The 19,020-nt window shown below is 46.9% G+C and overlaps 2 protein-coding genes across 3 annotated transcripts; one reads left to right on the top strand and one right to left on the bottom strand.

Annotated features, from left to right (window-relative positions):
- Positions 1–2,271: 2,271 nt before the first annotated feature.
- capn7 (calpain 7) lies at positions 2,272–16,095 on the bottom strand. 2 transcript variants are annotated; one of them, XR_009930739.1, is made up of 22 exons: positions 15,945–16,095; positions 15,293–15,401; positions 14,405–14,562; positions 13,751–13,818; positions 13,292–13,504; positions 13,004–13,090; positions 12,763–12,889; positions 12,172–12,257; positions 12,000–12,093; positions 11,331–11,477; positions 11,000–11,106; positions 10,709–10,829; positions 10,377–10,521; positions 10,037–10,136; positions 9,726–9,861; positions 9,447–9,522; positions 9,044–9,189; positions 7,611–7,673; positions 7,221–7,351; positions 5,457–5,549; positions 3,538–4,356; positions 2,272–3,390 (listed from the first exon to the last, which is right to left on the bottom strand). XR_009930739.1 is itself a non-coding variant. In XM_062464955.1 (21 exons), the coding sequence occupies exons 1-21, from the start codon at positions 16,044–16,046 to the stop codon at positions 4,212–4,214; spliced, it is 2,454 nt and encodes an 817-aa protein (XP_062320939.1). In that variant the 5' UTR covers positions 16,047–16,095; the 3' UTR covers positions 2,272–4,211. The 2 variants fall into 2 exon arrangements, 1 of the variants encoding a protein (XP_062320939.1); XM_062464955.1 differs by having other exon boundaries at positions 2,272–4,356.
- A 275-nt stretch (positions 16,096–16,370) lies between these two features.
- On the top strand, positions 16,371–18,705 carry pkdc (protein kinase-like domain containing). The gene is made up of 2 exons (XM_062464956.1): positions 16,371–16,505; positions 16,859–18,705. The coding sequence occupies exon 2, from the start codon at positions 16,886–16,888 to the stop codon at positions 17,846–17,848; it is 963 nt and encodes a 320-aa protein (XP_062320940.1). The 5' UTR covers positions 16,371–16,505; positions 16,859–16,885; the 3' UTR covers positions 17,849–18,705.
- Positions 18,706–19,020: the final 315 nt, after the last annotated feature.

Here is a 19,020-nt window from a genome sequence, read left to right as displayed (position 1 = left end):
GTTGGACAGGTAATACCCAACATACTCAAAGGACATTGATTTATTAAAGACTGATTTGTTGGGGTATAGTAGGGGAAATGGGACAAACTGAGTAGTTTTTACTGTGATCTCCCTTTGGGGAACTGCACTTAGTCTCTGTAAAATCACAACTGTAGACATCTTAAAATGGGGGTTATTCATAAAATGTAATGCCTCTGTTTCAATTCCCACAAAGAAATCATTAATTCACTCAAAATTGATAGCAATAAAATGTTTCCAGTTGAAAAATGCTGTAATCGGTTTCTTACCACATATGTTGTGTTGGGCAGGTGGCATGCATGGGTGGTGGTTTTATGAATAACCCTCAAGGCCTGTTGTTAATCTGCTCTGCTACTTGCTTTGTCTTGTGTGTTGTATACACTGTAGATACTAAGGCACTCTGGTTCATACTCCAAGCAATCCTATTTTTGGTTTGGAAATGACCTGGCATCTCAACACAGCCCAAACATGTGACCATAAGGGTCCTCACATGGATGGCATAAAAAAAATACCACAAAACAAACCCTGGACATGTATTGACTTCTATTGCACAACTACGATGATTTCTGTATTTGAATGTGACTATTTTTGGATTAATTAAGAAGAAATGGAAGAAGATTCAATCGACTCTCTCCTCTTCTCTCGCTCCATCCTGCTGCTCATCAGTGCCAACAAAATGGGTTTCCAGACATTGTGCATGCCCACCACCCCTCCTGTCAACAATCCATACCCCACACATTCCCCTCTACCCAAGGACACACACTGAGCGACTAAGCTACACCGCAGAGACAACTCTGAAAACTGTCCTTACCCATCTATGGACACCTGTAAATGTGGACTACTTGGAACTTCAACTGCCCAGAATATCTACCTTAAATGTCTTCTTTTTTTACCTAGTGAAAAAAATGAAATTGAATTGCTGAATCCCCTGATAGGTGATGTTGAGGGATGAAATGTTTTTGTAAGTGTGTATGGACCAATAAGGAATGACTGAAAGAGCTTCTGATGTTCAGGATCTGCTACTGTACATGTTGTTTAGTGCCTAGTCAGATTTAAAAGACTTGTGCTAGTGTGTAGGGTATTTGTGAGTCCATGGCGTGTTCCAATACTTTGAGATGGCTTACTATGCTCGTCTCTTATTTCTGTTTGGCCATTGATGTTTGGAATTGGCTCCTGTAGCATCCTACTGGGGAACAATATACATTTTGAGCAACTTCCTCCACTTTTCATGGCTAGCTAAGACAAACCTACAGAATTGCAGTGGTCACGTAGGGAAGGAGATTAGAGAAGTCAACTTTTGCATATGGGAATGCAGCTTGTTTTTTTTCTCTCTCCTGTGATCGCTCTATAGTCTGTGTGTACAAATGTAATGTTATATATTGGTGTGTGTTACTCCTGTCGTTTTGGTGTGGAATAAGGTTAGACGTTTGAACAGTCCCTCTCGTAGCTGTATTTTACCAGTGGGTGGTGTTATGGTAGAATATCTTTCCACAGTTTATGTGCCTGTTTTTCAGAAGTCAAATAAACATATGCTCACTGCACATTTACAATTATTACAGTATGCCAACAAACTTTTGATATTTTTCCCCATTGTTACCTCTGCTAGGTGTGGAGTTCATTTAAATACATTGCTGCCCTCTTTGATAAATGTAATCAGTATTAAGAACGGGTTAAAGTAGGCTACCATCTTAAAGTATTACATAAATATGTAAACTAAACGTTGTAGGTGCTGTAGATGTCACTAATCCGAAAAGTATGAAGAGTTTACAAATATCTGACTTTATAGTTGGCATGACTACTAATAGGCTAACTGACTCATTAACGTTTCGATGCAAAACTATGCAAGTAACGCACTTAAAGCCGTTCGCGCAACATCCAACCCCTCTGATCTTGTTTGTGCAGCCACGGTACAAAAACTCCCAGCGTTAGCAACTTTAGAATTAGACATGGTGGCCATATGGAGCTACAGATGACGTACACCATGCAACCGCTAACAATGATTAGCCACAGTGTCTAGAGCAGTGGCACTACTTTATAAAAGGAGGATTGATGCTAACCCCCAGGTAACGCAGATGAACTGATAGCAAAATAAGTAGTAGAAGCCTGCCGTTCATCTATGCCATGTTAGATCAGTAGTTTATATTGAAAACCACAATGTTTAAAGACCTTTGACATTCGAGGAGAAGGCGAGCTCTTGGGCATAGGATTTAAACTACCAAACGTGTATATGGTGAACGTGCCAAAGGTTTGAATATATTATAAATGTACATTTATTTTAAAATGAGAAATGGCATCCTAAAAACAAGGGCATGTCTGCAAGGTGACGGTGAATTACTCATACGATTTGTCCCCGGTATCAAGGGACAACGGTAGGTTTGTGTGCAAGACGAAAACACTGCACTCAGCAAAACACACACACACACAACGGGTCAAGAAAGCACATTAAAGAAACGCTTTACTTCTATCACCTTGTATCTCCGCTCTGTTTTCCTCTTTCCACATTTCAGCCGTGTTATTGTCGTCTTTCACCTTACCCTGTGATTCTTATTAAAAGTCTGTGACTGGCTGTTTTCAGAAACGGAGACAGGGAGAAAGGTCAGACTAAGAACACGGCTATTCAAGACGAAGGCCATCAATAAAGTAGCCTTTCACACAGCTCTCTTTACCAAAACATTGAACTCTGGGTTCAGAGCAACAACATGTTGATGACCTCATTAATGTGATCTGACCGTGAGAAACAAACATGACGCACACACAATTTCAAGTCCTTCATTGCTGTACTTGAATGCATCATTCCACATTTAGTGCAAGTTCACAGACCACCATAAGATTGTACTATTGCATTTTTAAACATAGGCTGCAGTGGTATATCGAATTCAGTGGAATAAGTATGAAGCGATACGGACCCAGCCATTTTAAAGAAGTGCCTGGCATTGGTTAAGGTTAAACACACCTCTCCTTACTGCTTGTGAAACAATAATGTATTGTCATTTTACTTTGGCCATGACTTTCCTGAAGATGGTTTTGTGTATTTTCTTTGCACTCTATGAAACGTCTTAGCACTGAGTATAATTAGTAGGTCTAGCCTATTTGACACAATCTTGGCAGACAGAAAGGGCTGAACAACTGACAAGTGCATAATTGAGAAATGCAAAGTGAACAAAAGATACGTTGGCAAGACAGTTTGAAGAGTCATTCTGCTTAAGCTGGCTGACGGTGACAAAGCTCCCGTACGTCTGTCGAGCTGCACTGGAGTCCCGGAGATGAGCCCTGCCGAGGAGGCGGAGACCCCTCGGCTCTTCTGTCGTCCCGCGGTGACAAGGACGACGTCACGTCACTGCAACACAGAAGTCCCTGTCGTGTCGTGGCCTCCTGAGAAGAAGCGGTTTGAGGTCCGCATGCGGTCGGAACGCGGTTGGAGGTCCATGGTCAGAGCAGATCATGCCAAGAGAAAGTTCTCCAAACCATAAAGCCCCTTATTTGTTCTGTGAATGGTGACCATTATAAATAGATGGTTACCGTATCTATGTAGCCTCATTTGGAACAAGTTGTTAAGTGAAGGCCGATCATAACAGCCGGTGGGTGTTCTGCTGACAGTTATATTTGGTACATGGTCTTGCCCAGTGGCCTTCAACCTCCTCAGGTTGCTCCTACACACCTGATTCAAATGAATGGGTCGTTATGAAGCTCTGTGGAAGCCTGATAACGATACATTCATTTGAATCAGATGTGTTGAAACAGGTAAACATTCTAAAACATACAGGATAGTGGGCCCTGACGACCAGGGTTGGAGACCGCTGGTCTTGCCTACGAAGGGCTGCGTTCCATTCCAAAGGCTTTCCAGTTCCCCTTCTGCCCTCGATGACCCCTCTCTGCCAGATGAGTTGACAGGAAAACTTGGTAGGTGAAATGTCCTACAGCTAGGCAGCAAACAAGCTTTTTCGATCAGCTCAATCTAACCAATAGGGAGGAGGCATCAAGGTCAGAAGGAGGGCAACAGCTTTTTAGAAAAGAGACGTGGCCCAACTGCTGGCTAGTCATTCTCAGTGTATCTTTGGGTCCATGAAAGGTTAGACTGGTGGTTCATGGGAGGGTAGGGGAGAGGGGGGGGGGGGGTTCTAGGGTAGGGTATGAGGACACATTTCCCCTGTTGTCCCTTCGAAATGCCCCCGCGTCCCCCCGCCTCGCTTTCCTCATTGCAGCTGGGAGACCTTCAACGGCATGGCGCTACTGAAGTCCAAGAAGAACGGCCCTTCCTGTTTGGGCAGGAAGGTGGTGGGAGTGACGTTGTAGATGCCGGCGGGGACTTGGTCCACCTCCATGTAGCAGAAGCCACACCTACAGAGGGGGAGACAGAGGGTCACTGTGGTTGCACATGACAACATAGAATCATTCTACTAGGAATGTCCACATCGACAGCAGAATGCTGAGTCAACCGGATATCTATGAATGGTTAACTGACTCCATGCTACCTTGTATGTAAAATGTGTAGTCAGTTAGCTTAGCTAGTTAATTTAGGCCTGAGGAAAGCACTTTTCGGGAGACAGAGAAAAATGTTGCATTGACATTTCTTGACAGATTCTTCTGAAAAACATTACGATTATGATATTAGGATAACACTCATACTCAACGTAGGTGTGGGTTTTATAAGTATAGTGTGCAACACTGTGTTATACCTACAATGTGTGATGGAATAAGCCTGTTTGTACTGCATATGGGTCAAGGTTTATTTAAAACTTTGACTGATTAACTAAGCAGAGTTTAATTTAAGGCAATAGCTCACAGTAAAAATAGGCACTGAGCCATTTTTGTCTCACCAACCTGTGCTGACAGAATGTGTGACATTATAAATAAGGTATTTCAGTGATCTCCCTCTTAAGATCTTTTTCTTTTTTCTCTCAATCAACAATTCAAATCAAATATAGAAACAAAAAATGTCAACAACAAAAAAAGAAACCAGACTCTGAACACTGGCCTTACTGAGAACACTCCAGAGCATTGTCTTATAAAGTGAACCGTGAAGAAAACATTTCATTTAAGAAAGGAACACGTGGGGCTCCTTTGGGAATGTGCCTGGAGGTTATCCATTACATCAGTTTATCAGGCCAGGGGGTTAAGAAGAATCATGTGTCCCTAATCTTTGACCACCGTGTTTTATATTATGGGCCAAGGCATAAAACAGGCAATGGGCTCAACAGCAGACATGTCCAACATTACTCCACACTGACAAGCCCCTGTGTTTGAGACAATACATCTGTTCAGACAAACCCCAAACGTGTGGAAAGAAATTAGAAAAGAACATACTGCAACCATTCCCTACACACACTTTGAAACAAAGCACACCAATCTAGTATTTAACGTCAGTAGCACTTTATATGGTAGTCTGCTGTCTAAAGAGACCTGTGTGTTCCGGTAGGTTCCGGGGGGGGGGGGCGTACCTGTAGTCTCCGCTGCTCCTCTTCTGCAGGCCGCCTGGCCCCGCCTCCGCCACGGTGGAGACCGTCTGCACCTCAAAGCCCACACTGTACTGCCTGGGGGGGGGACAGAACGCAGGTTATTCACCCAGAAACCTACCACGCTGTGACCCAATGACCACAACCCAACCACAGTCAGTGCTGGGGGCCCCGTCTGTCCACTGAAACCAGCCAACATGGTATATTACCAGGGTAAATGCTCATGTTGCTTTAACTGCAACAAATCGACACCATCAGCGACGCTACTGGCAAGCTGCGCATCCTTCATGGGAGGGAAGGAGAGACGACCACATCAGCGTTTCTATGACTACGAATACTACAAATGTGGATCGGTGCCCAGACAGAACGCCAACGCACACACCCACGTAGAGGAGAACAAGAGAGGATGACGGCACAAACACATGCCTAGAAATGGCTGCTTGAAGTGTTCAGTCGAAAAGGGTAATCCCAATTGGCCAGCGATAAGGCTAAGGGAGAGGGAATGTTCCGGTGTGTGTGTGTGGGACTGTAATTCGTTGCAGTCAGTAAAGGAGAAGGGGAAAAAAGGACTGCAGTGACTGAGTCATGCTGGCAGGTCCATGTGTGTGTGTGTGTGTGAGTGGCAGAGACACAGTAAGAAAGAGGATATTAACATAGCTAATTACAGTGTTGACTGGGGAGAGCCAAGTGAGTCATCTACTTATTAAGTCTCTTAATTAGGCTAAGGCATGCCATTAAATAAGGATGAGCAATGGATGAGCTTATGGTCACACCGGAAACTTACACATCAACTGTGTCTCCTCTTGAGCCATGACTCGGCTTATCATTGTGTATCTGTACTCACGCTTGGCTTCAATTTTCCTGGCAAATGTGCACCGGCTCAAGTTAGTCTACGTTGCCAACCATTTCCTTATTTCATGCAGATATGTGAAGAGGCTCTAAGAAAATATGCCACTGGTTTTCATAATGCGACAGCAGCATGTTGGTTGTGAGGGAGTGTGCACGTGAGGGAGTGTGCACGTGAGGCATGGAGGGGTACTGCAGGGGGGAGGGTCATGGAGGGGTACTGCAGGGGGAGGGTCATGGAGGGGTACTGCAGGGGGAGGGTCATGGAGGGGTACTGCAGGGGGAGGGTCATGGAGGGGTACTGCAGGGGGGAGGGTCATGGAGGGGTACTGCAGGGGGAGGGTCATGGAGGGGTACTGCAGGGGGGAGGGTCATGGAGGGGTACTGCAGGGGGAGGGTCATGGAGGGGTACTGCAGGGGGGAGGGTCATGGAGGGGTACTGCAGGGGGGAGGGTCATGGAGGGGTACTGCAGGGGGAGGGTCATGGAGGGGTACTGCAGGGGGAGGGTCATGGAGGGGTACTGCAGGGGGGAGGGTCATGGAGGGGTACTGCAGGGGGGAGGGTCATGGAGGGGTACTGCAGGGGGAGGGTCATGGAGGGGTACTGCAGGGGGAGGGTCATGGAGGGGTACTGCAGGGGGAGGGTCATGGAGGGGTACTGCAGGGGGAGGGTCATGGAGGGGTACTGCAGGGGGAGGGTCATGGAGGGGTACTGCAGGGGGAGGGTCATGGAGGGGTACTGCAGGGGGGAGGGTCATGGAGGGGTACTGCAGGGGGAGGGTCATGGAGGGGTACTGCAGGGGGGAGGGTCATGGAGGGGTACTGCAGGGGGAGGGTCATGGAGGGGTACTGCAGGGGGGAGGGTCATGGAGGGGTACTGCAGGGGTGGGGGGGGTCTCTCACCTGGAGCCTCTTAGCTCTATGAGCAGGGGGCCGGGCCGCTCCAGGTTTAGCTGGTAGATGGGGTTGTGAGTGTACGAGTCCTTGTAGTTCCCACAGCCCCCCGCACTGGCCCCCTTCCACTGTCCATTAATCTGGAGGGGGGGGGAGAGAAAGAAAGAAAGAGAGGGAGATGAGGTGAGAAGAGCGAGAAAGAGAAAAGGAGGGGGGGGGGGTTTGCAAACAGAGCAACGTCAATATATGCACAGTATGAACATTTACCATTCTGATTCAATTAAAACTGAAATAGAGAGACAGAGAACTGTGAGTGTGTGTGGGCGGGGGGGGGGGGTAGAAATATAACCCAGTATGGACATTACACCTCATATTCACAAACCACGGCGGGCCACTCACCCTCTTGGTGTGCGTGAAGGGAGTGGGGATCTTGGAGAAGCTGAACTTGCAGCCGGAGTACACCTGTCGGAGCAACAGCGTCGTGAGTCGTGCGAAAGAACGCGCTCGTCTATCCAGGCCCGTCACATAAGACCTACTGCGGCCATCCCATCAATATGAGATCAAGCCACGTTTCGATGAAATACCCACGCTGCACTGGGCTCAAGCGGCTCCCAACGCAGCAGCGCCAGGACGATGTTGACTCAAAGAGAAAAGTCAAGAGATATTTCTGATCTTGGGTCGAGGATTGGGGGCTAGAAGTCCAATAGAATCCATTTTCGGTGGTTTTCAAAGGGGCTGGGGAGGCATGCAGGGATTCATTCATGTCTGTGTTTGCGAGGCTGTCCGGTATGATGAATTACCACTACTGTGTGGTTTCTCTCCAAAGAGATGTGCTTCTGAGTCAGTTCAGAAAGCAGCTTCTCAAATGCTTCAAACTCAGCTGGCGGAGAGGGAAGGCCATGAAATATAAATGAGCGAGAAAATGTCTTGGTCACAAACACAGCGATTTGTCAGTTGCCCAAGTTGTTTCAAATGCAGAACCGTTTCGGATGAAATACTGATCCCAGTTCGAAGACTGTACAGGACGCTAACTGTAAACACCAAATCTTCGTGCGATCATCCTTCTCATCAAGGCTCCACTCGTTCTATCCAATGACCTCGCAAATCCAAAACGGCCTTACTACCACGTTGGCACACCACACACACACACACACACACCCACAGGATAGTGTAGAGGAGGACAGAGAGGCGGCAGTGTTTTGCATTATTCTGATAGAATCTGAAGCCGGTCTCACCCTCTACTCCTCTTCTGGGTGAGACCAAGTCTATGCAGGGCTCCAGAACCATACTGAGCACAACAACATCCTTTCATCACCCTCTCTGTCTCTCTCTGTCTCTCTCTCATTCTCTCTCATTCTCTCCCTCTCCTTTCATCTGGTGCTTCACCCCCCCCCCGCCCCTAGACACACTTTTCACACCCACTCTTTTCTCCTGTACACCTCCCCCCCCCCCTCCATCTCTATGTTCATCACTGGAGTGTGAGATGCTAGAATGCCAGAGGCGTGCTATGCTACATTTTGCACCACAAGAAGGAAGTGTTGCGTTGACTGACAGATAGAAGAGCCTGGAAATGAATCCGGCATAGTGTGTGTGTGATAGTGTGTGTGTGATAGTGTGTGTGTGATAGTGTGTGTGTGATAGTGTGGAATAGTGTGTGTGTGCCTCACGGGCTGAGAGGAGCATTCGATTTATTATGATATCAAATGTCATCTCTACAGTCTACATTCTATATCAATCATAAAAATGAAGAGAAAGTGTGCTTGTGAATGAAAAATGTTCTTCTTACGTGTATAAGAAAACCGTGTGTGTGTGTGTGTGTGTGTGTGTCTCACCCTCAGGGTATAGTTGATGGTGTTCTGCTTCTCGTACTGGGACACCACCAGTGTGAAGGTGTGTGTGCCCGCGCTGGTCAGTCTCATCTTGGTCAGGTAGTGGGGGCTGTTAATTCGGATGCCGTCGATGTAGGGTGGGGGATCGGCTACCGGGAAAGGGCACATATAGGACAGTCAGATAGGAGCACACATACACATGCGCACACACACACACACAGATCGGCTACCGGGAAAGGGCACATATAGGACAGTCAGATAGGAGCACACATACACATGCGCACACACACACACACAGATCGGCTACCGGGAAAGGGCACATATAGGACAGTCAGATAGGAGCACACATACACATGCGCACACACACACACACACAGTGTTATTCAAGTGCTTCATCATAGCTCACCCGGATAGTAAACTTTTTTGCCCTCCGTCTTGTAAACAACTAAGGTGATGAACTCCTTGTTTTGTGCAAAGTCATCCTTCAACAGAACATAAAAACGCAGCGTTCAGTGAAAGTACTGAATTGTTGGCTGAATTGTTCTCTTTGGCCACGGCTCGGCCAGGGTTGCCGTTTCGAGGAAACCCTGGGTCCTCAAACACAATGCAAGTCAAACATTCAGAAAACATTACAACACCCGACAACAGTGGACTGCAGCGTTGGTGATAGCGTCCGAGCGGGCACCTTGTCTGTGATGTGCCTGGTGAGCAGCACCCAGACAGCAGCGCCCCCTGCTGGACACTGCACCTCCAGTCTGTACTGGGGGTTGTTGGCCAGGCTGTAGGCATCCTTCACCGGGCCCTGCTTCCCATCCCAGCTACTGCACGGCGCAAAGGAGGGAGAGACACACACTTTAGGGTGGGCGGCTACCAGGGCAAGCGTCCACATACACACACAAACAACCAGGGGGACACGCGCGTAGAGGTGTGCTTGCAGACGGATGAATGGCGGCCTAGAAAGTTCGCACATTCGCGCAAACACCCTCTTGACCTCACCTGTGGATGCAGGAAGATTCTTTGAAGAGGGCGGGGCTCCAGCTCAGATAGATGACATCATAGTACTGACACAGGTCCTGCCATGTTATCCAGAACACACCTGCACACACGTTTCACCCAATCAAACGATCCATCAATCATACAAAAACAGGCTTTCTTAATGGACATTGCAAACAGAGCTCGGATGAGGGGACCGTTTTGGAGTGGTGGAAAGATAGTGGTCTGACAGAAAATTCTAAAACATATCTAGACAGTAACTGTTTACAATTCAGAGCTGGGAGTTCCATTCACTGCATTTATGTCCACAATGCTGGGTTAGAAGGCTAGCGTGCAGTCCTACCGTTATCAAATTTCTGGGCTGTTTTGGGGTCAAAGTTTAGGTATTTGAGGAGCTCCGGGGTCCAGTTTTTCTCGTCGCGCTCGCTGAAGCGGCCCTTCCACCTCAGGTGACTCCAGGGGTTCTTCAGCTGGAGGAACCGCATGCCCTACAGGTCGCACACGGACGGGAACACGCAGGGCTGCATTTAGCCAACTGACATTTCTGAACCCAGGCTTGCTAACAAATGGGGAGGCTAAAAAGCTAGCTAACGGTTGTGAGCTCCGATGCTAACATGCTAATCCCCTCGACTGTTTGTGCTAGCTAGGGAACGGCTTACTAGCTGCTAGGCTCACCTTGTGCTCCCGGATATCTAGGACGGCGTAGGCATGCGTGGGCACTAGGCCCCACTTTTCGCCCTCCTCCTCAGTCATCACTCCCGTGGCCGTGGTGACGAGGACGTCGCCACGGTGAAACCTGCGTAGAGAAATATGTGATGACAGGAGGGAGAGAGAGAGAGAAAGGTGAGGGATGGTTTCTCGTTATTGATATTGATGTCCATTATGAGCTGGCAACTGAGGTAGGAATGGAAAAATCACTAACAGACAAGGAGACGGATGACTTTTATGTGTGTGTGTGTGCCTTGCCTCTGGTACAGCATGCGGAAGCTGTCGTCCTTGCTGAAGGACTGATTGTCCGAGTGCATGGCGATGCGCTCTGGGATCCAGCCGGTGAGCGCATGCAGATCGATGTTCTACAAGACACCATGGATCACACGTCAGGCGACCCTCCCATGGCGCTCGAGGGGCATGGTTTAAATGACCTCAGAACGTGCACTGCTGAAACAGCTCAAATGGCTCTCCTGACCGCGCTCGTTCCAAATGGGAGCGCGCTCAATCGAAGACTTTGAAAGTATTTGCAAACAGTGCTGGACTTTGCTGTGCTGTGGCACGCGTGCAGACCCTGGGAGGTACGTACGGAGTTGGAGCCAGGGAAGTCGTAGCCTCCCATCACCTTCATGTAGGCCTTCTCTATGAGGGACACCCACAGCTCGTTCCTGTTGCTGGAGTAGGAGCACAGCAGCTCGCCGTTCCTGTCTACAGGCAGGAAGTCGTCTATGATCACCTGGGAGGGGCCACACATATTAGAGATAGATCTACACAGACATATTAGAGATAGTACTACACTGGCATATTAGAGATAGTACTACACTGGCATATTAGAGATAGTACTACACTGGTATATTACAGATAGATCTACACTGGCATATTAGAGATAGATTTACACTGGCATATTAGAGATAGATCTATACAGGCATATTAGAGATAGTACTACACTGGCATATTGGAGATAGATCTACACCTTCTGGCATATTAGAGATTGTTATACACTGACATATTAGAGATAGACATATTCAAGATAGATTTACAGTACTTAGACATACATAAACACATTAACAATAGGCATGCACCCATAATAGAGATACAATGTTTTATAGAATTGTTTTCAGATAGCTATGTCGTCTAGTTGAAACCGATTACAGAAGAAGAGAATCTGAATTTCTTGACGCAAACTACCACTCCACCAAGTCTGCTTTTTTGCACTGGAAAAGTGTTAGAACGTTTGTGTGTGTGTGCTGTCGGCTACCTTCCTAGGCACACCGTTGATGTGAAGCTTCACCATGTATTTCCCACAAGGGTTATACTCGGGTTCTCCTTTCCTGTTTTGGGGGAAGATGATGCTGCGGAAGGACAAACACATTAGTTACGCGTCTGTCGACCTCACTCAGTAGCCACTGACACATGAGGAGGAGGCCCACCTGGTGATGAGCTTCTTGCTGTAGCGTCTCTCGTAAGCGGCACTGATCGCCAGCGAGGCCACGAACGAGCAGTCCGACACCACCGTCTGAAAGAGGGTCACAGATGGTGAGAAATGGACGTGCTTCTAATGTTTTTCACAGTGATGACCTGAGATGCTCAGGGATACTTGAACTCGGTGTTGGGTAAGACACTCTGAAAATGTATTTTTAGGTAAACTACCCAACTGAAACTTAGTGAAACTACACTTGTTAAAGAAAGGAACCTGTAGATGAACTAGAGCTACTGTGAGACTACAACACATTGTAATATCTCAAGCGGACAGAAGTTACACAGCAGTTACTCAGGGAAAATTCTTACCATCAGTTAGCCTTGTTAGCTGAGGTAGCCTTGTACACAATGGGCCAACATGACACCATACCATACCGACTTTAGTTTGGATGTTAACATTTTAGAATTCAATTAGACTTATGTACTTTAATTATCGTAGTAATACTACTCCTATCCTGAGTATTTTTGTAAAATTTTCTTTAAAATGATTTAAAATTAGAAGAAGAAGAATAGTGTGTGTGTGTGAGAGATGGGGGTCTCACCTGTTTAATACTAAAGCTGGACACCGACAGGATCATGGTTGGATTATTGCAGATCTCGTCAGGTCGGACCCAGCGAGAGAAGATGGCTTTCTGCTTGGGGGACAGGGCCAGCTTGCCCGTTTTATCTCTATGGGACATCCACAGACAGCCACAGGGTCAGGTTACAGCCCATGACACACGGCACAAAGTCGAGAAAGAACGTGAGCGTGAGAATGCGAGAGAAGGGAAGACGCGAGCTCACGAGAAAGGAACGGGGAAGGCGAAGCGCTCCTTCAGGTCCACGCTCATGAACGGGACGAAGGCGATGCCGTTGATCTTAGACGTGCTCCTGCAGACAGAAAGACACACCGTGAGAGGACTCTCCGCATCTCGTCTGCACACCAGACACGGCGGCGGCGTCTTCTGCTCGCGGCGGGTCTGCGCATTGGCAGGCGAGAGAAAGATCTCGAAAAATAGTGGGCTTCTAGGATGTGAAGACGTAGCAGATCCAAGGTGGATCCCGGGGTGTGACCCCCCCCCCGGTCCTCACCGGAGCACCTCGATCTCCTCGGCCGTGTAGCGCTGACCCTGCGGCTCGCTGGACTGGACCGCTCTGACGGGCTGGGGTCGGTCACTGAGAGAGAAGTCAGGGCCCAGGGGGAAGAACTGTCTGACTGGACCCCCTCCGCCACCAGGTTTGGCCCCCGAGGGTCCTGGTTTGTCCTGGCCAGCTCTGGACTGGGACTCCTTCAGCCCCTCCGCCCTGGTGAGAAGGAGGCAATGGTGGTGGGTCATTGATTCGTTTGGATCATTTTGAGGGATGAAACTAATACATACTAATGGTTCTGGATTATTCCATGATGATTCTACAGCGACATCTAAATGATTTGGAGGACTATAGGCATCATCACACAATTCTCTAGGCCACAGCAAGGGGTCATGGGAGTTTAAAACAAAGATGGAGTCCATGTGAGACAGCAAAGAGGAGAAGAGCGTGGGACCTCCTTACCGATCCAGGGCTTGACGAGCCAGCTGTTTCAGTTTGTTCTGCAGCCCCTGATCTGACGTGTCATTAGACTGTTGGGGGGACGGCACAGAGAGAGAGAGGGATGCAGGGGCAGGGGAGTTGAAGAGGGGAGGTGGAGGGAAAGAGAGAGAAAGAGAGAGAGAACACGAGTGAGTGATGGTTGTGACATTCGTGCACGTACCTGTGTCTACGATCAACTGGCATGCCGAGAGTGCTCCCTCTTTACCAGAGCACTCGATAATTGCAGTCCTTGAAGCACAGCCAATCACGGCTTTGTTTAAATCTATTCTGATTCGTTGGACACTTGTCACACTAGTCCCGTACCCAAGAGGGTACGGTGCAAACAAGATGTGACGACTGACATATCCAGTTGCCTGATGCCTATCAAATATCATCATCGAGTACAAGTTTAGACACTGAAAGGGTGAAGGCGTTTCTTAACCCTGGATGATGAATTACAACATATGTCTGTTCTTCTTTAGACCTGCTGGTCAAAGAGCACACCAAACCCAATACCAAGGCCAATTTGGGGGGGGTTTCCTAACTTCAGTAACAACACAGGGAAAACCTCCAGACCCTATCGCAGAAGTTCCAAAGGCCGAGAGAAAGCCTGGGTCTTTCCTCAGCATGCCTCACCGTCTGGATGCACAGCTCCACAGCCTGAGTGTACAGCTCAATGGCCTCGTCCCCGTTGCCCTTCTCGTCCTCCTCGAAGGCCTGGGTGACCAGGAAGTGGGCTCGCTCCAGGTCGACCTGCTGCTTGGACTTCAGCGGGTCGCTGCTCTGAGCCTGAACTGGGGATTGAGGTCAAAGGTCAATGAGACACAAAGGATCATTACTAGTGAGATGGATCAATGTGATGCCCGTGGGGATTTGAGATGTTGCAGACACGTGCAAAACGGTCTACGAAGCTGTTGGATGTCATCCAAAAAATAGTGCTTAAGGTTATACAGCCCTATTAAGGTGAAGGTGTCCAAAAGTGAGGGAAATTAAAGTTAAGAATTATTACTATAGCCTGGATGGAATGTCAAGCCGTTTGAGAGTTGAATGAGCTGTTCAGTATTCATCTGACCCTTTTTATCCATCAACCTGGATAGACTGTAATAGGACCCTGCCAACTCAACCACAGAGCTCTTAGAGGCTAATTGACAGTTAAATGAAAGGCTATAGGCAGGCAGACAGACAAGCCACACAGCAAGTGATTGTAAGTCACACCCACTTTCCAACTGGATCCGTAGAAGAGGTTGGGATACACCCAGACACACAATGGAAAAGTAACACAGGCAAGTCTGTACACACACAACTACTCCTCATGTCAAGTAGACTTTATAATGAGCCATGGAAAGTAGTGGGTCAAAGTGCAGCTCGGGGTGGCTCCATTCTCTCATAATGCAGTCACCAAGGAGATGTTAACTCATCAGACATTAGGTAATGACTGAAAATGTTTCACAGGGACTACACAATCGTTGCGTAGGCAGGGGAACTATTGAGCCAGCTGGGTTCTGTCTGCTGTAGTAGACTCACCAGCATTGTGTAGAGCCTGAACTCGGTTCAGATACTCATTCACCTTCTCCTGGATGCTCTCCAGCTTGGACCCGGCCATCCCAGCGTAGATCAGCGCTTGGGCCGCTTCCTGATGTGAAACACACCAGCAAAACAAAACGATTTCACAATGATAGAATATACTATTAAAAACCCTGATGGCTTTTTTCTTGATTGCTCGGCCACTAAACTACAGTCCTAGAACTTTTTAATATATGAGCTTTAAGCTTAGGCTTATATTCGAGAGGAGCTTTATGCTTCTCATTGGTGGTATTTACTAGTGACGTCTGTTTCATACCAGGATGTGGTGGCGTGCTGTCAGGTGAAAGTGAAACATACAGGAACAGAATAAACTTTCCTTATTCCATTCTTACAGTTTGTAAAACGTAATCATATTAACAAACGGTTATACGGTTGTGGTTCTCTCAACTTTAATATAAGAGCACTAGCAGCATATTAATATCGATGCCTTACTATATTAAATAATAGGATTTTCAATTAGTAGGCTATTTCGATTCTGTCTTGTGAAATTGTTTCTTTTCTTATGTTAGATCAGATCAGAATGACAAAGTAATGACTATATCAATTTAGTCTTAAAGCCACTCTGATTCTAGACTGTTTGCCAAATGCTCACCTTATAGTAAAAGACAGCTTCGTTGTATTTTCCATTCTGGTCGTAGGTGACAGCAGTTTTGGCAAATTTCACTGCATCGTGCTCCAGTGCTGTGGAATCCATCCCTTAATCGTACTCAATTTTCTTTACAGTAACGGTAATTTAGCCTTCTGCCCAGAGATATTCTGCTCCTGACATCCGTGATAAATGGTAAATCAGCAAGCTAACACAGGTAAGTAGCTAGCCATTCTATTTGGGTGCTGAAGTCTGACAGTGAGGTGGTCATCTTAGAAAGCTTCCGTTTGCTGACAAAAAAAAAAAAAAACTACGTTCAAAACAAGTTTAAAAAACAATGGCTTTATGTATATTATTATAACTCAAGCGAGACATTCACAACTAATTGTCTTTTTAAATGAACCAGTGTAACAGAATTAGCTACGGCGGTACCGTGCTAGCTAACGCATTACGTTTGATCAAAACAACAACCATTGGAAGCCAACTTCCGGGTAGGCCTACTTTCGCGCAGCTGCAGAAAGTAGAAATGTTGTGAGCCGGAGGATTCTGAAATATACAGCATCAAAGGTAATTTACCTTGATTGTTTAGTCGTTATTGAGTATTCGCATTTGTTTAGAGACTCCGACACTTCATTAGAATTGGTACTGTAAATCTTACGACACGCATCGCTATTTAGTCGTGACTAGCGAGGTTAGCTGCTTGGTGAGCAACAGCATGTCGTTTTTGGTTGTAGTAGTTGCAGCACTTTCGAAATGTTGAGCATTCTCATTATGTGATATTAGATTATAAAGCAAATGTCTAACGTTTGTGTACGTCTGTACGTGTCACTGCACGTTTGGGACAATTGAACTGCAGTTGTTGTTACAGTGTTATGCAGTGCACAATATAAATCTTATTCACGATCAACTTTTCTTTACAGCTTGGTGTAAAGCAAGGAAACTCCGTAATGAAACAAGAGTACCAGGACCTCATTCTGCAGGCGTGTGGAGCAAAGACTTTGCGTGTAGGAGAGAAAATCCAGACTCTGTGGAGTGGTTATGGTGAGATTGTGAGAGTCCACTTAGAAGGCTGTGGCCGACCCTCTGTCATAGTAAAACATGTCAAGTTCCCCAAGGAGGCGGATCATCCTGGTGGCTGGAACACAAATCGCTCTCACCAACGCAAGGTGAGATCATATCAAGTGGAAACTCACTGGTATCAGAATTACTCCACCAATGAGAGGTGTCGTACCCCTGTCTGTCTAGCCGCCCATTCCTACGGAGATGAACAGCTGATAGTCCTCGAGGACCTAGATGAAGCTGGATTCGACCAGAGAAGGACCAGTGTAAAGGAAGCAGAGGTGAGGGCCTGTCTCAGCTGGCTTGCCCACTTCCATGCCCTGTTCTTGGGGGTGGTGCCGGCTGGGCTGTGGCCAGTGGGCACATACTGGCACCTGGAGACCCGGCCAGACGAGCTGGAGGTCCTGAACGACCTGCAACTCAAAGCAGCCGCCGGCGACATTGACAGGATTCTCAACGGATGCCGATTCAAGACCATTGTGCATGGGGATGCCAAACTGGCTAACTTCTGTTTTTCTGGGAGTGGAGTGAGTGTGGCGGCAGTGGACTTCCAGTATGTGGGTGGGGGGTGTGGGATGAAGGATGTGGTCTACTGCTTAGGAAGCTGCATGGAGGAGAAAGCCTGCGAAAAGAGGGTTCCTGGGTTGTTGGACTATTACTTCACAGAGCTACGGTCGTCTGTGGACAAGCAGGTCGACTTTGCTGCCCTGGAGGCTGAGTGGAGAGACATGTTTTCTTTCGCCTGGACAGACTTCCACCGGTTCCTACTGGGGTGGATGCCTGGACACTGGAAGATAAACCGCTACAGCAAGCAGTTGACCAAAGAGGTCCTGAAAAAACTGAAACTGTGATGCAATCCGTGCCCTTCATTTTGGCTCATTTGGTTACTTGCTGCTGATTGGACAACTGTGGACTGAACAATATCTGGAAATTTGAATCTACTTATATTCTTGAGGTGTGTCTTTTCTCCAATAATATAGTAACTTAGTATCAATCCTTACACTGATACCCCAGTTCTTAAAGTTGTCTCATTCTTTATGATTCTTTAAGTATCCCTTTAAAATAAAGGGATCATTAAATTAAAGGGATAACAGTCAGCAGTAGGATATTTGTATTTCCTCAAAGTGTATCTCTTTCTCCTGAAGCAGAGATCTTCACTGATTGACCACACAAACCCTGTTCAGTCAGGACCACTGATGAGGAACACAAATTCAACCTCCTAAGAGGAGTCTGGACATCTAACCCTCCTCAGGATCATCCTGATAGCAGTGGGGTTATTGGGGTCCTCACACAGGATGGACTCCCAGAGGCCAGCAGCCTTGTTGGGCTCAGACTGAAGGATGCAGGACAGCGGTTCTGTCCTGGTAGGTGGCTGAAGCTCTGGTCCAGAGACCAGAGGCTTGACCATTTGACCACTGGCACCATTAACATGATGTTTCTGTAATTCACATGCTAAGGGTTTCTGAAACATGGAAAGAGAACGTAGGACCCTCATCTGTAATATGAAAACATTTGTTTTGTGCAGTTTAGGAGTGGCTTAAGGTTTTGACCTGTAATTGAATGGTTTGTGGTTGTATTTAGATTACAGTATACAGTAACATTGACATTCTAGTTTTTTTATTGATAATTGTATCATATATAAAGAGAGTTGTTTTGTCCATTCACCTTTTCCATTTTCTGAGAAAATAAAAAGTTATAAAATGTCAAAGCTTGCTGTGCAGGTAGATTTGCAGAACATTCCTGTGTGGAATGTTAGAACTGATTGTCATAATACAGCATGCTCCAAAATTAAAGTAATGGCTACACTACTGAACTGTGTGAGCTGAAATAGAGGTCCCCATATGTATCTTCTGATTTGGTCTTACAAGGAGAATTCTTTCTGTTCTCCGTGAATGTCAGGGTCAGAGTTAGAGACTGTTAGAGATTGACTCTCATGTTGAATTAAGTATAGAAGACAACTCAAGACAGATCCTGTGATGTAGTTTAGGAGTAGATTATTGTTTTGACCTGTGATTGTATGGTG

Source organism: Osmerus eperlanus, chromosome 7, assembly GCF_963692335.1.
Source record: "Osmerus eperlanus chromosome 7, fOsmEpe2.1, whole genome shotgun sequence".
NCBI classification, from domain to species: Eukaryota; Metazoa; Chordata; class Actinopteri; order Osmeriformes; family Osmeridae; genus Osmerus; species Osmerus eperlanus.
Note: the sequence above shows the minus strand (reverse complement) of the source record. Positions and strands in the feature narration are given on the sequence as shown.